General features: G+C 37.0%; 1 protein-coding gene across 1 annotated transcript in view; it reads left to right on the top strand.

Moving 5' to 3' along the window:
- LOC149083416 (guanylate cyclase 32E-like) overlaps window positions 1–22,734 on the top strand; it is a 112,105-nt gene that overhangs the window by 59,683 nt on the left and 29,688 nt on the right. The window contains exons 6-11 of the mRNA XM_089236706.1: window positions 4,527–4,662; window positions 7,534–7,703; window positions 9,002–9,101; window positions 13,089–13,158; window positions 17,269–17,386; window positions 22,323–22,499. Of these exons, the coding sequence (XP_089092832.1) occupies window positions 4,527–4,662; window positions 7,534–7,703; window positions 9,002–9,101; window positions 13,089–13,158; window positions 17,269–17,386; window positions 22,323–22,499 (771 nt within the window). The remainder of the gene's footprint in view (window positions 1–4,526; window positions 4,663–7,533; window positions 7,704–9,001; window positions 9,102–13,088; window positions 13,159–17,268; window positions 17,387–22,322; window positions 22,500–22,734) is intronic.

Raw genomic sequence — 22,734 nt, forward strand, 5'->3', positions numbered from 1 at the left:
TTTACCCGAAGATTTTCATTCATTATAGCTTTCGATAAAAAATGAAATAGGTAAATAAATTGAAAACTTTGGAAAAAATAAAATCTGGCCTTAAGGTTAAAGTAATAATAACTTTCCTCATTCTAAAAAAAAAAAGTCATTTGATCTCGGGTCTCGTAGATACTGATCGGTTGGAACTCGAGTGAAAAATCCAATAAAAATTGAACGACCGGCCAATGATTTTTCAAGGGTTTTTTGTTAAACGAAGAACAACGTTTCTTGACGTGAAGAAGGCTTTTGTGAATTGCGTCATAAGATGGCTATTTATCTTAACTGGATGTTGGATGGCTTCCCATGAATTGGAGGTTGAGAGGAAAATCGAGAAGGAGGGGGACGCTTTTGTATATTCTTTCCGTGACGGACTCTCTCTCCTCCATAGAATGCTCGACCAACAAAGCCACTGCGCGAAAACAACAATTTTTCCAGAACCTTCTCGCCACTCCTACTATATAATAACGGCTTTCACCGCAGGATAAATGATAGTTTATACGTCCACAGAGAGCATAACTGCCTCGAAGTATGAGCGATAAATTCGAGAAAAATTTCCTTAATATGTCCCGAAGATGCGGAACGAGAAGTGTGCGTGGATGTGTAATCGACGAAACACCCCGAGCACTCTTTTGTCTTTTAGATTTTTTCCACATCCGATACTTCTCGAAACTCCAATGTCTTGCTTTTATCCTGAATAAAAACATTTCATAGATTGAAAAAAAAAATGAATGCAGTGAATGTGGCTGGAGAGTTTACAAGTAATGCATTCAGGTATACGATACATTCAGTATTTCGATACACAGATCGAGAATGTATGGAGAACTTTAAAGTATATATTGCTAGAGGCTTATTTATGGGAAAGTAAACCGGAAGTTACATTTCGTATATTCTGCATTTGAACACAGGAATTGTTATAGAGAAGGAGGTATCAGTTTGGTTTTAGTAGACCCAGTAGAGTACTGTGTATAAAATGTGTATCTTTATTATTATTTATCGTGCAAGTTAGTTGAGAAATGATGTTATATTGTATAATGATTACATATGAGACCAATGGTAATTAATTGATGAGAATCTTGGAAATTGCTTTTATTTTTGGTGTTGCTAATTTTAGACATACAGGGAGGTTGTCACAAAATAACTTTCCCATTATAGTGGTACCTCGACTAACTGAGATAATTCGTTCCGAAATCTTTAACCAAACGTGATTTTCTGTAGGTTTCTATGAAAAATTGTTTAGTTCGTTCTATTGTTTAATTTCTTATTTATTCTTATTTCTCATTATATCTTGTGTTTATTTATATACATTATTATACACATTATATCTTGTGTATTTATTCTTATTTCTTATTTATTCTTATTTCTTATTTATTCTTATTTCTTATTTATTCTTATTTCTTGTTTATTCTTATTTCCTATTTTTTGATTTCTTATTTATTCTCATTATTTTTTATTTTCTCATAAATTTTTATAAAACACTGAGAAGCACTAAAAAAATACAAACACTGCTCGAATTCTGAGAAAACTTCACAATTTTAGAAAGGGGGATTTATAAGAAGATGATATGATATACAAAACATATATTTTATTTTACACTATGTACGCTATGCAATTCAGCTCGTGAGCCATAGTGAAAAAAAATCACCACCATTACATACTCTTTTGTGTGAGAGGTGGGATTGCTCTATGTGATATAGAACATTCCATCTCACACACAAAAGAGTGAGATGCACTATGTGATATAGTCAGCTCATTCCTCTCTCACACTCACACATGCAAATAGAAAAGATATTTAAAATGTCCAAACTGTTCAGTTTGGTACAGTCTCACCCTATACACAGAAACCATATAAGTCTAAGGCTATTTTTTAATGCATTTTCTCATAACTTAATCATTCATTTTACATGAAATAGCTCTAAATCTTTCTGAGAGAAAGAGAGATGTGTGTATCTAGAAAGCAATTCTGAGTAGGAAATAAATTAATTTCGCTCAAGTGACACTTAATCAGTGAATTTATTTTGATTGGCATCACGACGTGGCTCTTTTATGATAACGCATGCATCCATATCAACGAAAATGTTCGTAAGCCGAAAAATTCGTAAGTGGAGGTGTTCGTTAGTCGAGGCATCACTGTATAATGAGTGCCTAGCGGCAGCAAAGATCTACGAATGCCAATGAAATTCGACACATAAGTGTTTCAAAGTGTGCGCTTGAGAATGAGGATAAACCCCCTTTCCCATCTCTCCCGCTTTCACGGTCACGGCAAAAAACTTTCTAAGAGATCGTTGGAAGACTGGCCGATCCTGCGTGTGTTTGCTGAATGCACAGTGAAGGGTGTACGAACAGCTTTTTCTAAGGTTTTAAGTTTAAAAATAGAAATAATTGTGATATTCAGTAATCGTGATCACGTCATTAGTGATCCCAAAGATGAAGGAGATGTAGATAGAAAATAATAGTTGTGTGTGTGATATTGATCTGGCGCTTTACATATTTTAGTCACAGTCTAAAAATTCAAATGTCAACGCTCACTCTTATGCATTGCAAAGTCATCGGAGCAGGCTGCGTCTGATTTACGCAGGGCCTTATGTTAAGGGGGAGGGGTTCCCACTATTTTATAATATAGTTATATATTTTATTCTAATTTTTACAAGGTTTATTAGGTAAAATTTTGGAAAAAATCAAAGAGTTTTCCCGAAATCGCATACTATTTTCAAAGTGCCCATTATTAGCAAACATTATTAAATATCAATTTTAATATTATACCAATCAGTAATAGACTTTACACAGCATGTAATCACAGTAGCAATAAACTCCATGGCAAAAATATGTTTCAATGTCTCACAATTCGAATCCTTAATTTCACATCTTCTTGACCGTAAAATGACTTATGAAACGATGATAAGAAAGTTTGCATGTTTGATCAACATGAAATCCCCAAATCTTCATGAAGATTCTGATTTTTTAGATGTAAAACTTGATGCACCTGATCTGGAAACACTTTTTTTCAGACGAACGCAACAATTTTCATCCTTGGTTCATGTTGGTGACACAATGCCACAATTTTAAGTAAGGGGCCATTCAAGTATTACGTCATCATCGATGGGGGGGGGGGGGGGTTCCGATTTGACGACTTTTGATGACAAGGGGGGAGGGGGGTTTGGATAATGCTTACGTCATCAACCACCCTTTATGAAAATATCAGTTAGGATTCAGAGGGGCAGAGCTGATGACGAAATTTTGCTGACAAGGGGGAGGAGGGGTTCAGCGTTTCGCTGACTTTTTCTGACAAGGGGGGGAGGGGGTCAGCGTTTTGCTGACTTTTTCTGACAAGGGGGAGGGGTCAAAAATGGCTAAAAATTTGCTTACGTAATACTTGAACGGCCCCTAACGCTAGTGACGTTTCCAAATGTTGATACCATGGTCCCCACAACCTGGAACAGGACCCCTAGGCTGGGACCTCACGTGGGCCCCACGGTAACACTTTTCACGGGCCCTTTTATAGTTAATTTGTAGCGTGAAAAAGCAAAAAAAGGATGAGAATAGGGGTAGAGCCCTGTCAGCCCCACCCATGTGGGGGCCATGGTTGAGACAGCATTGACAACATCACCAATATCAAACTGTTCTAGAGAAAGTTCATCAGTTCGATAAAGTCTTTTACAAGAAAAAAAATTGCGATCTTTAGCTTTATTTTGTATTGAAGACAAGATAAATCAAACATTAGATTTTGGTGACAATATGAATGATTTTGCTCATGTGAGAGTGCGAAGAAAAGCATTTATTGTGAAATATTTAAATGAGAATTTTACGTTTCTCATTTAAAATTGTGCATATTATTTTTTAATGTGGTACAAACAATATGTATTGTATTTGCTGGCTTCTTCCGCCCAAGGCCCCATGAAGTCACCCCGTCCCAAGTAGCATGACAAACGCCGGCACCAGACGCAAAAAAAGACGGTCTCACCAAGGGGGTCGTGTGCTAACCCTTAGGTAGTGACTTCCTGAAACTAATATGATCCGCATTGGTTATTTTCACACAAAGCTGCATTAAGAGAGCATCTTTCAAGCGGCTTTGTTTTCACAGGCTTCTTTGTCTGCGTCTAGCCGGCGTTTATGGCGCTGTACAGGTGCCGTTTCAAGGCCATTCAAGTTTTTTTTCACAGTGCCGATCACTTTGTAAGGCATAGTGGAAAAATACTTCGCATTATTTTTTGCTGCGGCCGTTACAGCAAGGCTTTGTTTTTCTTCTCATTCTCGAGCGCATAGTCTGAAAGGAGACACCTATAACTCGAATTTCATTTCCCTTCGTCGATTTTTGCTGGCACTAGGGGCTCGTATATTGGCACAGTTATTTTATGATCATCCTGTATTTCGCATTCGTATTTTTTATGGGCACATTTTTGGTTTTTTTATCTGCCACCTCGGTGAGAAGTGTGCCTGTTGTGGCCTTTGTATTTGAATGCGGATTTTGTTTTTAAGAATGCATTTTTATGTTGTTTCAGGTTCCTATCTACGCTGGACTGGCCTATGACGCAGTGATGATTTACGCGCATGCGTTGACTGAAGTCTTAGCAGCAAATAAATCGGAAACTGATGGAGAAACCATTTTTCAACATATCCATTCAAGGCCTTATGAAAGTGAGACGGAGAAAACCTTTATCCCAAGTATTTTATCGGTTAACCCGTCACATATGGCACGACCATATGTCCGGAACATTCTCGATTTCTCGCGATATAAGTAAATACACTGTCCCAAAAGCACTTTTCGGGACGCCTGATTCTCTCGGTTAATTTGGCAATATTGACTTTTAACGATATTCATTATCATTATTTTTTAATTTAGTTATATAAATATTAATTTTGTTGTTTCTTGTACAATATATATACATGATAAAATATTATACAATGTCTATAAAAAATGTTTATAGTTGTCTTATTCTAAGTATGGATAGAACTTTCCTGGTGTAGCAGGTGTATGACTTCCTCTATTTTGATACACAGGATGATTCAGAAAAAAATCATCTGATTTCAAAGTGATTTTTCACTTGAAATCGACCATCAATAAATATTGTTCATAAAACGTAGATATTTTCCTTTAAGTCACACTAGCTATAATATCCGGCGCTGCCCGGGTTTTCTTCAATTAGCGGGAGAATTGGAAAAGTGACAAAATATTATAAAGTCGTAAACTATTATACATAGTATTTGCAGCATTACAGAAATGACAAACCATTGTAAATGCATATACATGTCTGAAGTCCCGCATTGTTAGGGAGCTGCGGTAACCAAAGTAAGCATTCCAAAAGTCATTGTTAAGGCCCAGGAACTGACTGTTTTTTTGCTAATTTTGGGCATTTGCCCAGCTCTCACAAACTTTTAAAATAGCCTATCGTTCAACTGTGACTCCGTTTGTCATATGTGTAAAATTTGGCGATGATCAGTCGAAAATTGCAGATTTTTATTGAGAACATACACACTCACACACACGGAAAATAAATTTTATATATATAGATTATTTATGACTCTGTGATCTTTTAATTTTAAAAAATGCATATAATTTAGAAATTATGTGATTCTTTTTTAGTCATCCTTGATATATTGGTCATAGACATATATGATACTTGATATATTGGTCATTGTACAGATAGGGATTTGATAAAATTGCATCCTCTGTGCTCAGATGGCAAAATGTTACAAGTCACTTTTCCAAAAGAAAAGTTTATCGCATTTCTCGTTCGTTAATTTTTAGAAGGTGGAAAGATGTCGTCTCTTTCAGTTTATGAGAAAACAACGGAGAAAAGTTGTAATAAGTCAAAAAGCCACAGAATCGCATATTGGCAAAATTTTATTTACAATTTGATATGTTGAAATAAGAAAATAAAAAATGACTCATAACATTTTTCCATCTGAGCACAATCATGATACATGGTAAGTAGTTGAGATGAGTAAAGACATTTTTTAGTTCCGCCACATTTTTATTTACATTGCGGAAAATAAAAATAAATTTCTTACTTGGACGTTTTTATATTGGAGAATCTCTCGCGCGCCCCTAGTTTAATGACGCTACCCCGCAGGAGGGTCATGACCCACTCATTGGACACTTTGGGAACCACTGGTGTAATGTGTATTACGAATTACGTTATTTTTTATAATGAACGGTACGCTTCACTTTTTTACCTTACACATGCCATTACCATAGTAAAAGAAATTACAAATAAAAGATACTGAGAAATTGAATTTTCTCAATTTTCTCAAGAAAAGTGAAAAAAGTCACTTTTTTTCCAAATATTAGTTTCGACATAACATCCAGAAAATTCAATTTCTCGGTACATATTTTAGGCCGAAAAAATACCATCTCTTAATGCAAATAAAAGCTCTACACGTACATGAATCATAGCGACTATTACGACCCGATTAAGACATTGTGATGTGAGCACGGAAATTTTGGTCAATAATAAGAGACCTTTCTGACCTCCTCAGTAGTTTTTCAGATTGATAACGATTAGTTATAGGGGAAAACGAGTCTGCTCCAACCCTAGTTTCAAAATATGAAAAAAGGAAAAAAAAGAGATATCATAAACCGAAGTCCTGATAAAAAAAAAAAACTTCCAACTAATTTTGATACGATATCGGTCCGTCCCGTACGTTGTGAAAGTGATAGCAATACCTGAATGATAACATTATCCGTGATTTTTATAAGCAGCGCCTACTGTATTATGCATCGCACGTTTCAAAAATTGAAGACCACTAATTGGTTTGCTACATGTCAATTTACGTAAAAGAAAATTATTTCCATTCGTCGTAATTAAATTTTCTTTTCCGTTCGATAGTAAAACTTTCACGGAATCAGAAATTAGTCTTTTAAAAATTTCATTTTTTTTATGACTATTATAACCGGAAGGAATGTAAATAAACTCTTACATTCAGGTAGTTTAATTGATGCGATGCATATTAAATGAGACAGTGCTATAACAATATAGACAGTGCTCAGACAATGCTATGACATTAAATAGTTATAGCATTGCAAAGAAGAATTAACCAAATCAAATTTTAAGACGTACGAATTATCATCAATATGCATGAGATTGAGATAAAAATTTGCAAAATGAGAACTTATATATGTTACTGCCAAAGCCCGAAATTTTGCCAGTTGATCCAGTCAATGTACGAAATTCAGGCTATGGACAGCCAGTTCGCGAAGTGTCTGGAGATCCCTGGTCAAAGAAAAAGCATCATTCGCCGTCATCGCGGAGTTGTCGTTATTTTTGTGATAATTATGGCCATTAATAATTATGGTTAGCAATGGAAACTCTAACGATATCAAAGGAAGTGAAACACCGATATCTTAGGGGATTGATATCGGTATTTTTGGTACCTTCAGCCACTTTTGTCGAATGCACGAAATTATTCCACAGAATTTCGGACAATGGCCAGATCAACTGGCCAGTTTCAGGCTTTGACGGTAACATATACGCAGTACAAACAGCCTCTTAACGATTTTTATTCAAGGTATACTCGGATTCAGCGTGATGATCGACGAGAACGGGGATGCCGAAGGAAATTACACTGTGATGGCTCTGGTTGACACGTTCACTAACCAGGATGGACAAAACGGGTCACAGACGAAAAGGATACAGCCTATTGCTGGTTTCACGCACCAGGGTACTACTGGACTTCCGGTAAAGACGACTCTTAAGGGAATTAATTTGCCTTTAATTACAACGATTTTTTAAGTTAATTACAACATGCACACACTAATATGTCATATGAATATTTACTTTCGTAATAATGTTATTGCTCTTTTCTCGTGTTACATTTTTTTTTCCGAATCAATAATGCACTTAGCAAACTCGAAATTTTAAGAGAACTGTATATACAGGGTGCATAGGTAACAGGGGGTTAAGGTATTTTACTGGAGAACCGTTGAGATTCTTGAGGCATACTTACAGTTAGGAAAAAGTGCCCAAATATCGTATAGTACTCAGATATGTCATTCATGTTGCAAGGGGTTGCATAGTTATAAAAAAAAAATAGCTTCTTTATACAGTCCCCATGAGCCCCAATACCCAGTTAGAAAGTTTTTGCCCTGTCTCTCCTGATGCTAACTAAAAAAAATTCACGTTTCTAAGTGCAATATTCACTGAGATACTCGAATTCGAAAAACGGAGGAAATTTGGGAATGAACAGCGTTAAATGCGGGAAAAATCCTTTTACCCTCATTTGACGCTGTTCTTTCCCAAATTTTTTGTTATTCGAATTCAAATATTTCTGTGAATATTGTACTTAGATACAAGGATTTTTTTGTTGGCATCAGGAGAGACAGGGCAACGACTTTCTAACTGGAAGCACTTGGGAACCGTATAAAAATTTATATTTTTTATTTTTTTTTTATTTTATAACTACACATCCCCTTGCTACAGGAATGATATATCTGATTATGTACTACATGTTATTTCGTTATTTTTATAAGTACATCTTTAGGATCAACTGTTCCCCAGTAAAATGTCGTAGCCCTGTTACTAACCTACCCTCTATAGCAGTGGTTCTCAACCTTTGGATCCCGCGGCCCGGTAAATATTTTTTGCGTAAGTGAAAGGCCAGGTCATAAATATACCAATTTCTTCACTTATGAATTTTTAAACTTTTACGAATTTATGGGACACCTGTGAAAGTGTCTAAAACATATACAGTTTTATTAAAACCTTTTTTGGGAAGGCTTGTATGTATGATAAGAAAAAAAGCATGCGAGGACAATTTAATTCATTTCAGTTTTTGAGTCCAAGCCCTGTGTTTTGATTCATAGGTAGCCTACAACGTTACACTAATCTATGTACTGTATGAAACCAATGAATTTCCTCATAATAAAGCATCATAATCCTATCATGTATATACAATTCAGTTGCTTTGCAATTTCTTCGATTGTAACTTTTGTCGTTCGAAATATTTTTCCATTGGACTCACATTTCCCATTTGAAAGAAGTTGGAAATGTTGCAATCGATACAATGGATAAAAGGAGAGCCTCCACTGAGTCAACCAACATGTGGATTCAAGAACGAGTTCTGCACTTACAAACCAGGTATACATCAAATTCGTGACATTTATTTATGGTGAATATAACTCGTAACTTCCATAACGGACGCAGGCGAAACAGTTTAATTTTCAATGAGATCAATCAAAAGTATAAAATTTGTTTTTGTTATTTCAGTTTCTTTTTAGCGTTTCCATATGTTGTTATTCGCCTTGATAAACTCGTATTGCTCTTAGTGACACCTATTGTCAATATTTTCAAATTTAATATTTAAAAAAATTATAATAATACTATATAGATTTTTTACATTTTTTTTAAACTAAAAATTAAAAATATATTAAGGTATAATTAAACATATATTATCATATCATATATAATTAAATTTATAAATTGTACTACTATGTGTCGCATATGCGAGTATATGTAAATATATTATACTCGATGCACATATTATTTTATCGTATGTGCATTAATTGTATTATTTCCATTAATTTAAGGGAAATTAAGATACTGTACTCCCCCGTTACAACACGCATTCTGATTTATTCGAGCTTTTGTGTGTGTGTGTGTGTGTGTGTGTGTGTGTGTGTGTGTGTGTGTGTGTGTGTGTGTGTGTGAGTGTGTGTGTATATATATATATCCGCGTTCCAGATACTATATTTCTTCCGCTCAAGGGCAAAGAACTTGTATGCCATACATAGTGACCATACGACACGGAATATTGCCCCGATTTTCGCCGGCCAAACTTTTTCATAATATGCCCCGTTTTTTCCGCCTTTTATAAAGAGAATTAAATACATTTTTGAAATCAAGAATTAAGATTATTTTTATGACTTTTTAATTATATCATGATAATTATGACTCTATCATAATTAATTATAGTCATATGTATACATATTTGTCAGAAATGTACGCTTTTAGGATGAATTACATTTTGACCTGCAATACCCACCATAATCCGCGACTGGCGATATTTCAGCAATTTTAGCAATAGCTAATAGCAACTTTACTTGTCTTTCATAATTTTTCTTGGCTGTAATCGAAAACTTTGATTGCCTTTGACAACTTTTTTTGGTTGTAAACTTTGGTTGTCAACTTTACCTCGCTATGACAAATTTTTTTAGTGATATCCCGTGTTTTAATGAGAGGAAACATGGTCAGTCTATGTAGTTATCGTGGTCTGCGTGTTGATACTTTCCTACTGGAAGAATTTTCGCGAGCCGGATGGACCCGTTCACGGGCCACATTCAGCCCGTGAGCTGGAGGTTGTCAAGCCCTATATTAGATCATAGTTTCCCAAACTTTTTGTTCCATCGCCCCCTTCTTCAGAAATTCTTTCTTTCATCGCCCCCGACTCAAACGAACCCATAGGATCCTATGTTACACTCGTAGCTTCTATCGCCCACTTGGGCCATTCCATCACCCACCAGAGGACAATATTATCCACTTTGGGAAACATTGTATTAGATTATATTGCCGTATTAGTTTATATTAAAAAAAAAAATTGATAAAACTTCCGGATACACCCCATCTTTCGAGACTTGAACTACGAGACAGATACCCACGTATCGAGGCTGCTTTGATATGTGATGAGATGCGAAGCGGGATGTGCCCGGTCTTTCAATGTTGAATGTATTGGATAAGCGGTTCTCAATCCGGGGCCATATGGCCCCCTGGTGGTACTGGGATACTTCATGGGGGCCACGGAAGAAAATGGAGAAAGGGGTCATGACAGGTGGTTTGGAGGGCTATAGAGAGCTGAGAAGAAAAACTAAGGTGTGAAGAAATAAAGCTTTTATATTTGTAACTATACATTTACAGAATTCAACAAAACCACCCATAAAAACAGTACCGTCTAAGGGCATGGACCCACTCGAGCCTCACCAACTACATTTTGCAGCGGTTCCCTAGGATGGGGTTTTTCATAAGCCCCCGGTTAGATTTTTAACAGACCCCCTCCTATATTAAATTATAGAGTGAAAAAAGAAAAAATGATGAAAACCATATCAGGTCTCGAGCTGTCAGTCCCATTCTTGTGAGACGTTATGCCCGGGGGTGTCATGCCCATAAGTGACCCCACCTTATGATATTTTGTATAGCACAACAAATTTTGAAAATAAGTAGAAAATACGTAGGCTGTTCATTTCCAGCTAAGTATGGGACTACCATAGAATCACTTTGCCTTGAGGGTCTATGATGTTGAGACGGTCTTGAATAAAACTCGGACAAGCGGGGAGCACAATAAATTCTAGGCCAGTGGTCTGGAGGCCAATCTTCTTTGCAAAATTTTCGTTCAGTATAAATTCACTGAAAAAATCAATTTAATACGTATAAAGGATCTTGCTTCTATCTTCTTATAGATGAGAGTTGAAGACTCTGGGTAAGACAGGGGAGCCACGAGAAAAAAGATATGGTTTAAAGGGGGCTACGGGCAAAAAAAAAGGTTAAGAAACACTGTATTAGATTACATAATTTTGTGTCTTCGGAACAAAGTCGTGGCTGTATATGTGCTGGTTACATCGCGCTTTTATTTTGTCTACCATCGTGTGCCGCGATATTGTGTGATTACTATATCAGTTTCATATTTGTTAGAGCAAATAGAAACCAAAATAAACGCTGTTTTCCATGATAGGTTATATATATTATATTATCCGTTATATAGGTTATATAATGTGAGGTCACGTGCTTGTTCTCCCATATATGCAAAGAGAATAAAAAACCCGTAGAGAGAAATGAAACGAAAAATTCCGAAATGGTGGTGATTCTTAGTTGTATGAAAAAAGGATCAGTAGACCAGCTCTTCTCACCGTTTTAGAGTCACGGAGACCATTTTAGTATATAATATCTATGGCGGAGCCAAGTTGGGGCCTCTATTTTTGTATAGAATGAACTCGATTGTAGCGATAACTCGGTTATAACGACAATAATTGGTGAGACCGACAAATTCCTATGGAGAACGTTGACTGATCTCGCTTATAACTTCAATCGAAACGCAACGACCTCGGATATAACAACACATTTTTCGTCGTTATTCCGTATTACCATAATTGGGGTGATAACATGAGATGTATAAGGGAAATTTCGTAATTTTGCCCTTCTTGACTTTTTTTATCTTATTAGAAAAGGTCTTTCTTTTCAACAAAGCTTACTTTAATTTATAAGCCTTACTAAAACAGGGGACGGATGTGTGTGTGTGTGTGTGTGTGTGTGTGTGTGTGTGTGTGTGTGTGTGTGGTAATTATGGCTATAAGTATCAATTTGTCATGTTCAGTGCCGTCTTAACGCATGGTTTCACCCGGGCACGAGCGTCAGGAAGAGCCTCGGGAAAATAAGATCTGGTAAAATTTTCGACAGTGAGTATAAAATTGGGTAGCAGGTATTTCTATCCAAATAGGAAGCCCCAGAAAAATCACTTGCCTATGATGCTGTTAAGACGGCCCTGGCCGGTTCAACCTTTTTTTCCCCTGTAAAATGCATTTTAAATCACTATAGACTGTTTTGTAGCACTATATTTCCCGCAAATGGTTATTATCAAGGAATTGGATATTTGTCTGACAATCGGCACCATTGTAGAGGGAATTGGCGATGTCCCGTTTTTATAATTTCAATTTCGCGTATTTTTCCTGATGAAATATGGTCTTCCTGGATATAATAAAACAACTTGATGCATAATATTTGACTGAACCTGAAAAGACTTTTCATACTTAAAAGGTCTTGAAAACGTTAGATTCGGTTATAACGAAAAAATTTCGTGGAATCTTCGTTGCCGTTGTAATCAAATTTGCCGATATATTTTATTTTCCTCGAGTGGCTTCGGAGCCCCTGCGAGCTCTAAGGATTCCGGATGCACCGGTTGAGGATCGCTGGACTAGAAATTTGAATAATGGTTCTTTCCTACTATGCACCTTACATGTTGCTCTCCCCCCCCCCAAACTAACGGCTTATGTGATTTACTTATGAAAATCATTAAGTAGGTAAATAAAATTTCTCCAAAATATACTTCTTACGAGATTTGTGCTCTACGTCCCTCTTTAGATTGGAGACTGATTGGAATCTGTTCGGTTTGCGGATTTGTAGTGATCGTTGCGAGCTTTTTCGTGCTACGGTGAGTGTTACACTTTGAATAATAAAATCTTTGTAAAATAAAATACAGTTTTTTAACATGAAAAAAACATCAGTGTAGTTTATATTCCATTTTTTTATGTTAATTAATCATTGCTTATGCTATAGTTATGACAGTAATAGCACCTGTGATATATACAGGGTGTCCTGTAAGTCCTAATTCGGCTTTTTATTTGGTGACTCGCTGTATTTTCACTCTCAGAACTGGTATAAGGTGATTTTTGCGCCGATATATTGAACATTCTTTTAAATTATAACCATATATCTACGACGAACGGTTGACGAGATAAATGCCAGCTTGGGACTTACAGGACACCCTGTATGAGAAATGGAACATATCATATATTTTAAAACAACCAACTCGTCGATAATACATAGGGTGTTTCACAATTCATGGTCCAAATGAAAGCAGGTGAAAAACATGATAAACGCAGCGCTAGACAAGCTCAAAACAACACACTACAATGCATGCTTAGAACTCTAGGTGTGATGTGCTAGAGGAATCTGCTCGTAGAAACTGTCATCGTATGCGCTGTGGATTACTGACAGGTAGATGCGTATACGAATCATGAGAAAGCGTAGGTGTATCAGATGTATGAGACTGCGTACAGAAATTCAAGAAAAGTCCAGATATTTTAACTTTTTCTTTTTTTGCGCGATCGAGGATTCTAGAAGCTGTTGGTATCATACGAGACATCCCTTGTGTTTTCGACAATGTAAGGCGACCGCTACATGCCGTGGTGTGAGCTTCGTGCTGAACTGTCATCCTAAGGATCTATGTTCGACACCCGTTGGCACATTGGTGGCTGGCTGAAGTTGGTTTTCTGCGACTACTCAATTTCGAGGAACGAATGCGTGCCATTCTTCCATTTGAAAATGTCTCTCCACTGAGACCTTATAAGCATCCAACACGATATTTATATAATATGAGATTTCAAGCATTTAACCATCTTCACTTCAAAATATGGAAGTCAGATGACAGCACCAGAAAAAAAACCCCAGAAAACACGAACAACTCAGACAACATAAATATGTTAGAGTCCACACAAATCAGAGAACAGACATTCTGGCATGCACCGATTCATTAGAAATTCGGCAGAGGAATGTGTACAAGGTGCATGAACGATCAAGTAGTGATTGTAGTGACTACATTGGCGGTTTGAGGCCTGTGTTACTCATTCATTAGACATTTCGTTGAGGAATATGTATTAAGTGCATGTGTCGTTTAGCAGTGTAGCCTGTGTTAGTATTAGAAGCCACGCTTTTGAGTAGTTACTGTAGTAATCATCATTTCTTGACACAGCAGGTACAGCCCTCTAGCGTCTAGCGCTTCAGAGCTTTGATTTCGAAGTATGCATTGTAGGGGGATTTGTGCTTGACCAGTTGTGTTCATTCTCCCGTAGCGTTTCTACCATGAATTTCGAAACGCCTCGTGTATGTGGAAAAAACGTTAAGGCAATAGTCTTTTCAACCAAGTTCAAGGAGTGCTATTTGTATCCATTGCAAATCTGAAATTTCTTGGTTCCTGAAATATTTCTGAAGTTGTTTTTCCTCTCATTTTTCGACTTAAAGGTCAATGAATATCGAGCTGCTTTTCACTTTCCGCAAAATGACAAAAAGGCTTACTGAGAGTCACTGACACACAACGCACACTGCATGCATAAAAACGTACACGCAATCGATATTTCTTACTTCCCAATTTGATAGATAACACTCGCGGCCTCAGAAATATTCTTAAACTGTCAGGGATAATACGGAGCAGCTATTTTTTTGGCAATAAAAAAAGCGGTAACCGGTAAAAGAGATTTTACCGTACATAAAACTTTTAGGGATGTCCCACTATTCAAAGGAGTTAACATAAACGTTCTTTGGAGGAATGTTTGTGAAAAACATGTGCGGGGCAATATTAGTATTGGAATAGCAGTCTGGAATTTCTAGCAGTTGAATATCATTGATCATACAGTAGAATATATTTTTTGTCAATATTTCCTATGAATATATTCATGTTCCCGGTCGGTCAAAACGATGCGACTCCCATAAGAAATATTCAATATATTGCATACGTATTGCACAATAGATAACGCGTTTCTTGTAAAATAAATACAGGGTGGACGAAAAGTCTTTGAAACTCCTGAAAAAATAAAATAAATAAAAATCAACCAAAGTTTTTTGGGTTTTTTTTTTTTTTGATAAATTAAAGGTAGAAAGAGCTGTGAAATGAAAAACTCGACTTAACACATAAATGCAACACAAACAATTATTAATATTTATGAAATTTGCGTTACATATGATTGCCATATTTCAACATGAGTACTTTTTCACTAGATATATCCGGAGCTGAAGAGGAAGATCATGTTGAAATGCGATCATTTTATACAACGCAAATTGTCGTAAACGTTAATTTTGTGCTGCCAGTTATGTGTTATGTAGAATTTTTAGTTTTAGAGCACCACCTGTGTGTGTGTGAGTGAAATTTTAACATTCCTTATTAAATTTTGAAAGAAAAAACCTCTAGGCCATGATAAGTATTTTAGCGCAAAACCACAACTTTTTATGTCAATTAGATGATTTGTAATTAATTTTTAAAATGTTTTCAGAACTTCTCGTCCATCCTGTATAAAATAAAATAACCCTTATAAGCAGTCGAACCCATTGTAACGTCACCATCAGTCCCATGGAGTTTTGGCGATATAATGAGAGTTTGGCGTTATATCGGAACATAACTGGAATAGCGTTTCAGAGAAAAGCTCCAGTACATAAATTCACACGTTTATTACGAACTACTGTATCACGGTACCTTATAACTGTTACTCCATAAATAAAATAACCTATTTTATACTCATTCTATTTCAAGTTGAGAAAATTCGTAAAATTTTAAACACTGCACAATTACTTGAATATTTCTTGATATAAAACTTAACATAAAATCTAACACCTATCTTTGAAATCATTTTAATACTGTATAAATTTGGCAACGTTGAAGAAACTGCAGTAAGCTCATTGCACAATTTCCCTTATCAATAAATCTCTATCTTTGAATAAGTTCAATATTTAGCTTTCAAGTCCTTATACACGTTCAGGTATTCATGGGAAATGTGCTTTCTAAAAATCGTGACAACACCATTCTTTATTCCTTATAAGTCATTCGCTCTAAACTGTAGGTTCTTAAACTTTTTCCTCCATATATATATTGCCCCATTCTTCAAATTTTTTTTTTTTTCTCGCGTCTCTCCCAACTCGAGCAAACCCATAGGATGTTAGGTTATACTCTGTGCTTCTATTGTCCCCTTGGACCTTTCCATTGCTCACTTTGGAGAAGAAACACTGCTCTAAACTGTTGCCATGTTGACTGATAATAACAGTGGAACAAAAAGGATAAATCCTCAACTCCTTTAGAAAAAGAAAAGAAGCAAAATGATGGAAGAAGAAATGTGGATTTTTTTTTTGGAAAATGGCGCATTGACATCCATAGTTGGAGTTATAAGGAATTGGCGCTAAAAAACGTGTTCTTTATATTATAATCTCTATATGAAATATTTCACTGAAAATTTGTGGTGCTACAACGGGCGGCGTTATAACGGGATTCAACAGTCATACACATCCGTATTTTTATTTAAATAAAAACCAAACGGTATTTTTTTGGGTAAAAACGAGGGAAACTTTATTCAAAGTTTTGATTATTATGATAATGGATGCAATATTCATGAGATATTAATAAAGCACGTCAGAACCTATTATCATTCGCGATATAAGGATAAGTGAAATAAGTTATTTTTTGCTGCTGAAATAGAAAAGTGGTGTTAAATTCATACGTAATATGCTGAAAAACTGAACCGTGATCTGTATTTTGATATGAAAATAAACTATATCACCAATGAAAAAGAGCTCTCAAGATATATAATGAATAAACGTTGAATCAATTCTATTTCACGTAGTTGAAATGTCATTCTTGGAAGCTTTGAAGAATTTTCAAGGCTTTCATGATGAGGGAAGATTCCGGTTCTCGTAATGGTCATTATTAAAGATCACGTAAACTTTAGTGAACAAACCTTGATTTTTCGTAATTAGTAGATTATGAGATATGATGTTCCAGTCATTACAGATATGAGCACAAATTAGCCTGCCTGCTGTGGAAAGTGGAGATGAAAGACTTGATACTTCTCAGGTCGGACCACGACGATGCATTTCAACATTTCAGGAACCCTTTCAGCGTAAGAATTATTTGATATTAGCTTTTTTTTGTATTCTATTATTCACCTGTAAGTACAACATAATTATTATTATGTTTGTCATTCAGGCCACTCGGAACAGATACTCATTGTTTACTTAATCAAGATTAGTCTTTGAAGTGCAATATTAATAATAATAATACTAACAATTAACAAAGTGCGTTGAGGGACTTAACAACGCAACGTTTCAGCATGATGCTTGTATGTGTTATGAATAAAATTAGCAGTTCATTAGAATTATGTAGGGATGCGTGTTGAGCTTGTTTTCAACACACAAATTTCGAGATTTTAATGGAAAATTCTAGAGCAAACAGCTCGGATTTCGTGAGTTGCGAATTTAAAATTTCATTTTCAAAACTCAATTCCAGAATGATAGTATCTAAAACGTCAAACTTGATGTATTTTTTCCTTTACTAATGAAAATATAATTTGTTTATGCATGCGATGTTTGTGATGCGAGGATCCGGGTTCGAACCCCACAGTGGTGGTCGGCTGAAGTTGGTTTTCTGTGGTTCCCAACTTCAAGGCGCAAATGCGAGCCGATCTCCCCGTTAAAAAGTCTCGCCACAGAGAGCAACAGTCCTACAACGATAAATCATTCAATCATAACACTTCACTCATAGTTAGTAAAACTGGGGGCAGATGACAGCACTACACATAACAAGCATTACACAGAAACAAACTTTACGCCAGGTTGCACTACACGTACACGCACATTCCCGCATGTACCGATTCGTTGGGGGGTTCCGCGGGGGGGGGGGATGCATGTGTGGTGTAGCAGTAGTAGGTAGGGGCTAGGGGATCCATGATGTTCTTAAGGCAGCCACCTCGTTGGGCAATTTGCCTGTTGTGGCGTTGTATTTGTATTTGTATTTGTATTTGTATATGTTATGGTACATGTGTCCAAAGTCTCGCGTCTTCATGAAGTGGCTACAAATTTTGAACATTGCCCAGATTTCAGAGACTGCGTTTGATTGAAGTTTATTTTTTCTGGTTTTCGATGCTGCGAGCCGATCTCGTCTTTACGAAGTTTCACTGTCGAGCTCAATAAACCTGAAAACGGTACAAATAGTCAATCATTACGCTTCGGAACATAGATGACAGTACTAACTTCACACAAATACAAATACAAATACAACGCCACAACAGGCAAAATGCCCAACGAGGTGGCTGATAAAAAGATGCCCATAAAAATATGGATGTCATATGTTTCAAAAATACAGCAACTCCATTAAAAATGCAATTAACACAAATTATAAACAATATATACACATGATAAAATATTATACAATGCCCATAAAGAATACTTATGGTTGTCTTATTCTAAGAATGGATAGCTTCTCGATTTACCCCAACATGTTTATCGTATTTCTTTTTAAACGTGTCAATTGTGTTACAATTTACTACCTCCGGGGGTAAGCTATTCCATTTATTAACAACCCTATTAGAGAAAAATTTCCTGCGACACCATAACCTTGCATTGTCCCTCACCAATCGATACTGGTGTCCCCTTGTAAAAGCAGTCGATTGGTGGTGTACTAAAAGTCCATGGTCCATCCCATTGAAAATTTTGAACATTTCGATCATATCTCCTCGACACCTGCGTTCATCCAATGTAAACATATTCAAAAAATGAAGTCTCTCTTCATAACTCAAGCCCTGTGTGCCAATAAGGACACGCGTAGCTCTTCTCTGCACCCCTTCAATCAAGTCTATGTCCCTCTGTAGGTATGGTCTCCAAAACCTTACCGCATACTCCAGTCCAGGACGAACTAAGCCTCGAAAAAGCGGAAGAATGACTTTAGGAGAACGCGAAGAGACCTTTTTGAAAATGAGACCAAGCATTCTATTCGCTTTTTTGACAACCGCTGAACAATGTTCAGAAAACTTAAGTCGCTCGTCAATGAGAATTCCCAAATCGGTGACTCTAGTTGCATCCGGGATAGTGACACCATTCAACTCGTAAGAGAACCGTGGGTTGTTCGAACCAAAATGAGCGACCATGCACTTATCTACGCTAAACGTCATGCTCCATTCATTTGCCCATGCTGCAATCTTGTTTAAGTTGGTCTGGAGCAACTCCCTATCGCTTTCATTCCCGATTACCCCCATTAGCTTCACATCATCTGCGAATTTGCTAGTAATTCCATCGATACCCTGATCGAGTTTGTCGATAAAAAGTGAAAAAAGTATGGGGCCAAGGACACTTCCCTGAGGAACTCCACTTGTGACGTCTGTCCAACCAGAGAATTCCCCGTTCACCATAACTCGTTGCGACCTATCTCTTAACCACGATTCTATCCAATTCAGCAAGTTGCCCCCTATTCCAATCTCGTGTAAACGCTTCAAGAGTTTGCCATGTTGTACCCGATCGAATGCCTTCTGGAAATCAAGGTAAACAACGTCGACATTTTTGCTCTTACCCAAAGCCTTAGTCACGTAATCATAGAAGCAAAGGAGGTTAGTTACACATGACTTCCCCTTCCTGAACCCATGCTGATTATCCGACAATACATTATTCTCGTCTATCCACTTCACAAACTGCCTTTTGATGATAATTTCCAAAATTTTCGAGAGGGAGCTCGTCAAAACACACACAACATTAGCTACTCATGCAGACTGCGTATGAGATACATACACATATTTCCAGCAAAATTCGCTTACCATTACTTAGGGGCGGTAGCAGAAGTGTATGTGTGGCTAGTAACGTACTCATGTTGTCAGAGTTGTACTGACTCACTTACTACTGAAAGGTGAGTCAAACGGCGGTAAATTCCCCCAATGTCAATAGTCTCGCAGTTGTGTTTGGTTAAGACGCTGGCTTCAGATTGACCGATCAATTTCTGGTCGTTTCGCGAAGACTGTATGTTTTCAACACGGACTATAGCATACGTGTATGCAGAGGAAGCAATAAAATAACGTTGTCGAACGAGCCCCTTGCGGCCGCAAAAATCGACACATGCAAATAAAACTCGAGATGTGTTTCAGAATGCGCTCGAGGATGAGAAACGAAAAAAAAAACTTGCTCTCGCGTGATTACGGTCACAGCTAAAAATTTCAAAAAAATCGAATGACAACACCCACTAATGCATTGCGAAGTGATCGGCGCAGTGAAAAATCATGAACGGCATTGGAACAGTACCTACAGCACCGTAAACTAGACGAAGACAAAGAAACATGTGGAAACAACCAATGCCGGTCATCTCCTGCCGCAGGAAGTTTCCAAATCACGGGTTAGCGCACCAATCACTTGGCAAGATTTTTTTCCTTTGCTTGCGTCTAGCACAAAAGTGCACAAAGGTAAATGTTGCCACTGACACCAAACTGAGTATTGTGATTTGCATTTTTTAAAGTTTTCTTGTGGTAACCATAACTGCACGAGCTGGATTTTTGTTTCTCCACTTGTTCTAGAGCGCGTGCTGTGAGAAACACCTATATCTCAAATTTCATTCACATTCGTTGATTTTCGGGGCCTCTAGGGGCTCGCACATCGGCCAAAATATTTTATAACCACCCTGAAGTTTGAATACGTATATAAGTGTAATGAAAATGTGCTCGTGAAAAAGTTTCCACACCTTCTACCGATGCGTGAAATGATTGTACACGTGGGTGTATGGAAATATATTTTAGACTTCTTTTCTTTTTCATTTATCTAGTAAATTCGGGAAGATTGGGTTTGTTGGAATTATAAATCAGCAACTTTTTATTGTTGGGCAGGTGTCATTTATCTATCTTTCACAGGGGACGAGTAGAAGGGCAAAAGAAGAGTAATGGAAATTTTGCGCGTGTGGAAATGTAACCAATTTTTTGAGCAGCCGAATTGCTAAAATCTAGTCCGAATAGAGGAGAAAACAATTACTTCCAATTTTCTTTGAGAGGAATCAATTAAAACTTCAACGACAGACGTTTCTTCAAGTAAACTTTAAGCTAGGCCCAATCATTTTTCCTAAGCGCTCTAGAGATAGAACTTAAACTAAAGGATGAGAACTAATTAAACCACTGGCTGCACCGGAGCTCAGATGGATATTGCCAAATAATGAGCTCTTTTTTGTATCGTTTATTAGAGAAAAATTTCGTATTAGGTCAGTGGGGCATGTGCAATTTATTATGCTTACATTAACACTTGCATTTTAAAGATCAACTCTTCGCAGCCTACTTCATATGTACCCAACCTATGACCCGGAGGTCAAAAGTAGCTCTCGGAGTCATCTGGCGTGGCCCACGGCCTCAAACCTAATTTTCTAAAAATGAACTAAGTAGCACATTCACGGATCACTTAAGTGACTTGCGGGACACTTCCATATCACTTAATGCGGTGCAGTTCCACATCATTTAATGCGGTGCGTCTTCACATCGCTTAAGTGGCCCGTGGAATATTTACAGATGATTGAGTGAGTAGCGACACAGTTCCCGAGCATTTAAGCAGCCCGTGGTACAGTTCCACATTACTCAAGTGGCCAGATCATTCGTGACCCGCGACATATTTACAGATCACTGACGTGGGGTATGGCTCCTGAGCAGCAGTTCCACAACACTTACGTTACCCGTGACGCAGTTCCAGATCCCTCAATTGGCCCGCGTCACACTTCCACGTGACTTAATCGGTCCGCGGAACATTCCTATATCTTTAAAATGACCCGCGACATATTTACAGATCACTTAAGCGACCCGCGATACATTTACAGATTATTTAAGTGGCCCGTATTCTCCTAAATGTTGGGCACCCTTGGGCCAATTTCTTCATCTTTCAATATAATCTGAAGGCGTATTATTTTGTATTTGAAGATGTCCTAAAGAAAACTCTATTTACAACTATACAAAAATTATAATACTTTTTACTCTGATATTACGCAATTTTTCCACCTGTTATAACCATAAATATACGAGTATAACTTTTTGTTTAATTAAATTTTTCAAGGAACTCGAAGCAACTGCCGGTCGTTTGAATTCGGAATCCGAGCCCAAGTTTGAGGACCCGGTATCCGGAAGAACGCAATCCAAGATTGGTTTCTATAAGGGAAATGCTGTGTACATTTACCACGTGTACAAAAAGAACATTGACATTACCAGAAGTATTCGGAAAGAAATGATAAGGGTATATCATTATATAAATGTAATGTATTATATTATAAATAAAATTACGACAATGATATGAAAGCTTCGGTGTTTTGTATGTAAACATTTATCCCTGATATCGGGAGAGAGATAAATGGGGTGCTGATTGAGGAAGCGTTTTGAAATTTTAATTCCCCCCCCCCCCTTCGAGATTTTATATATATTTCTGTTTTAAGTAGATTTTTGCATATTCAAAATTTTCTGCTTCAACAAAT

This window comes from Pholcus phalangioides, unplaced genomic scaffold (assembly GCF_987345545.1).
Source record: "Pholcus phalangioides strain wild (caught in Gottingen) unplaced genomic scaffold, Ppha-v1.0 ptg000009l_1, whole genome shotgun sequence".
NCBI lineage: Eukaryota > Metazoa > Arthropoda > Arachnida > Araneae > Pholcidae > Pholcus > Pholcus phalangioides.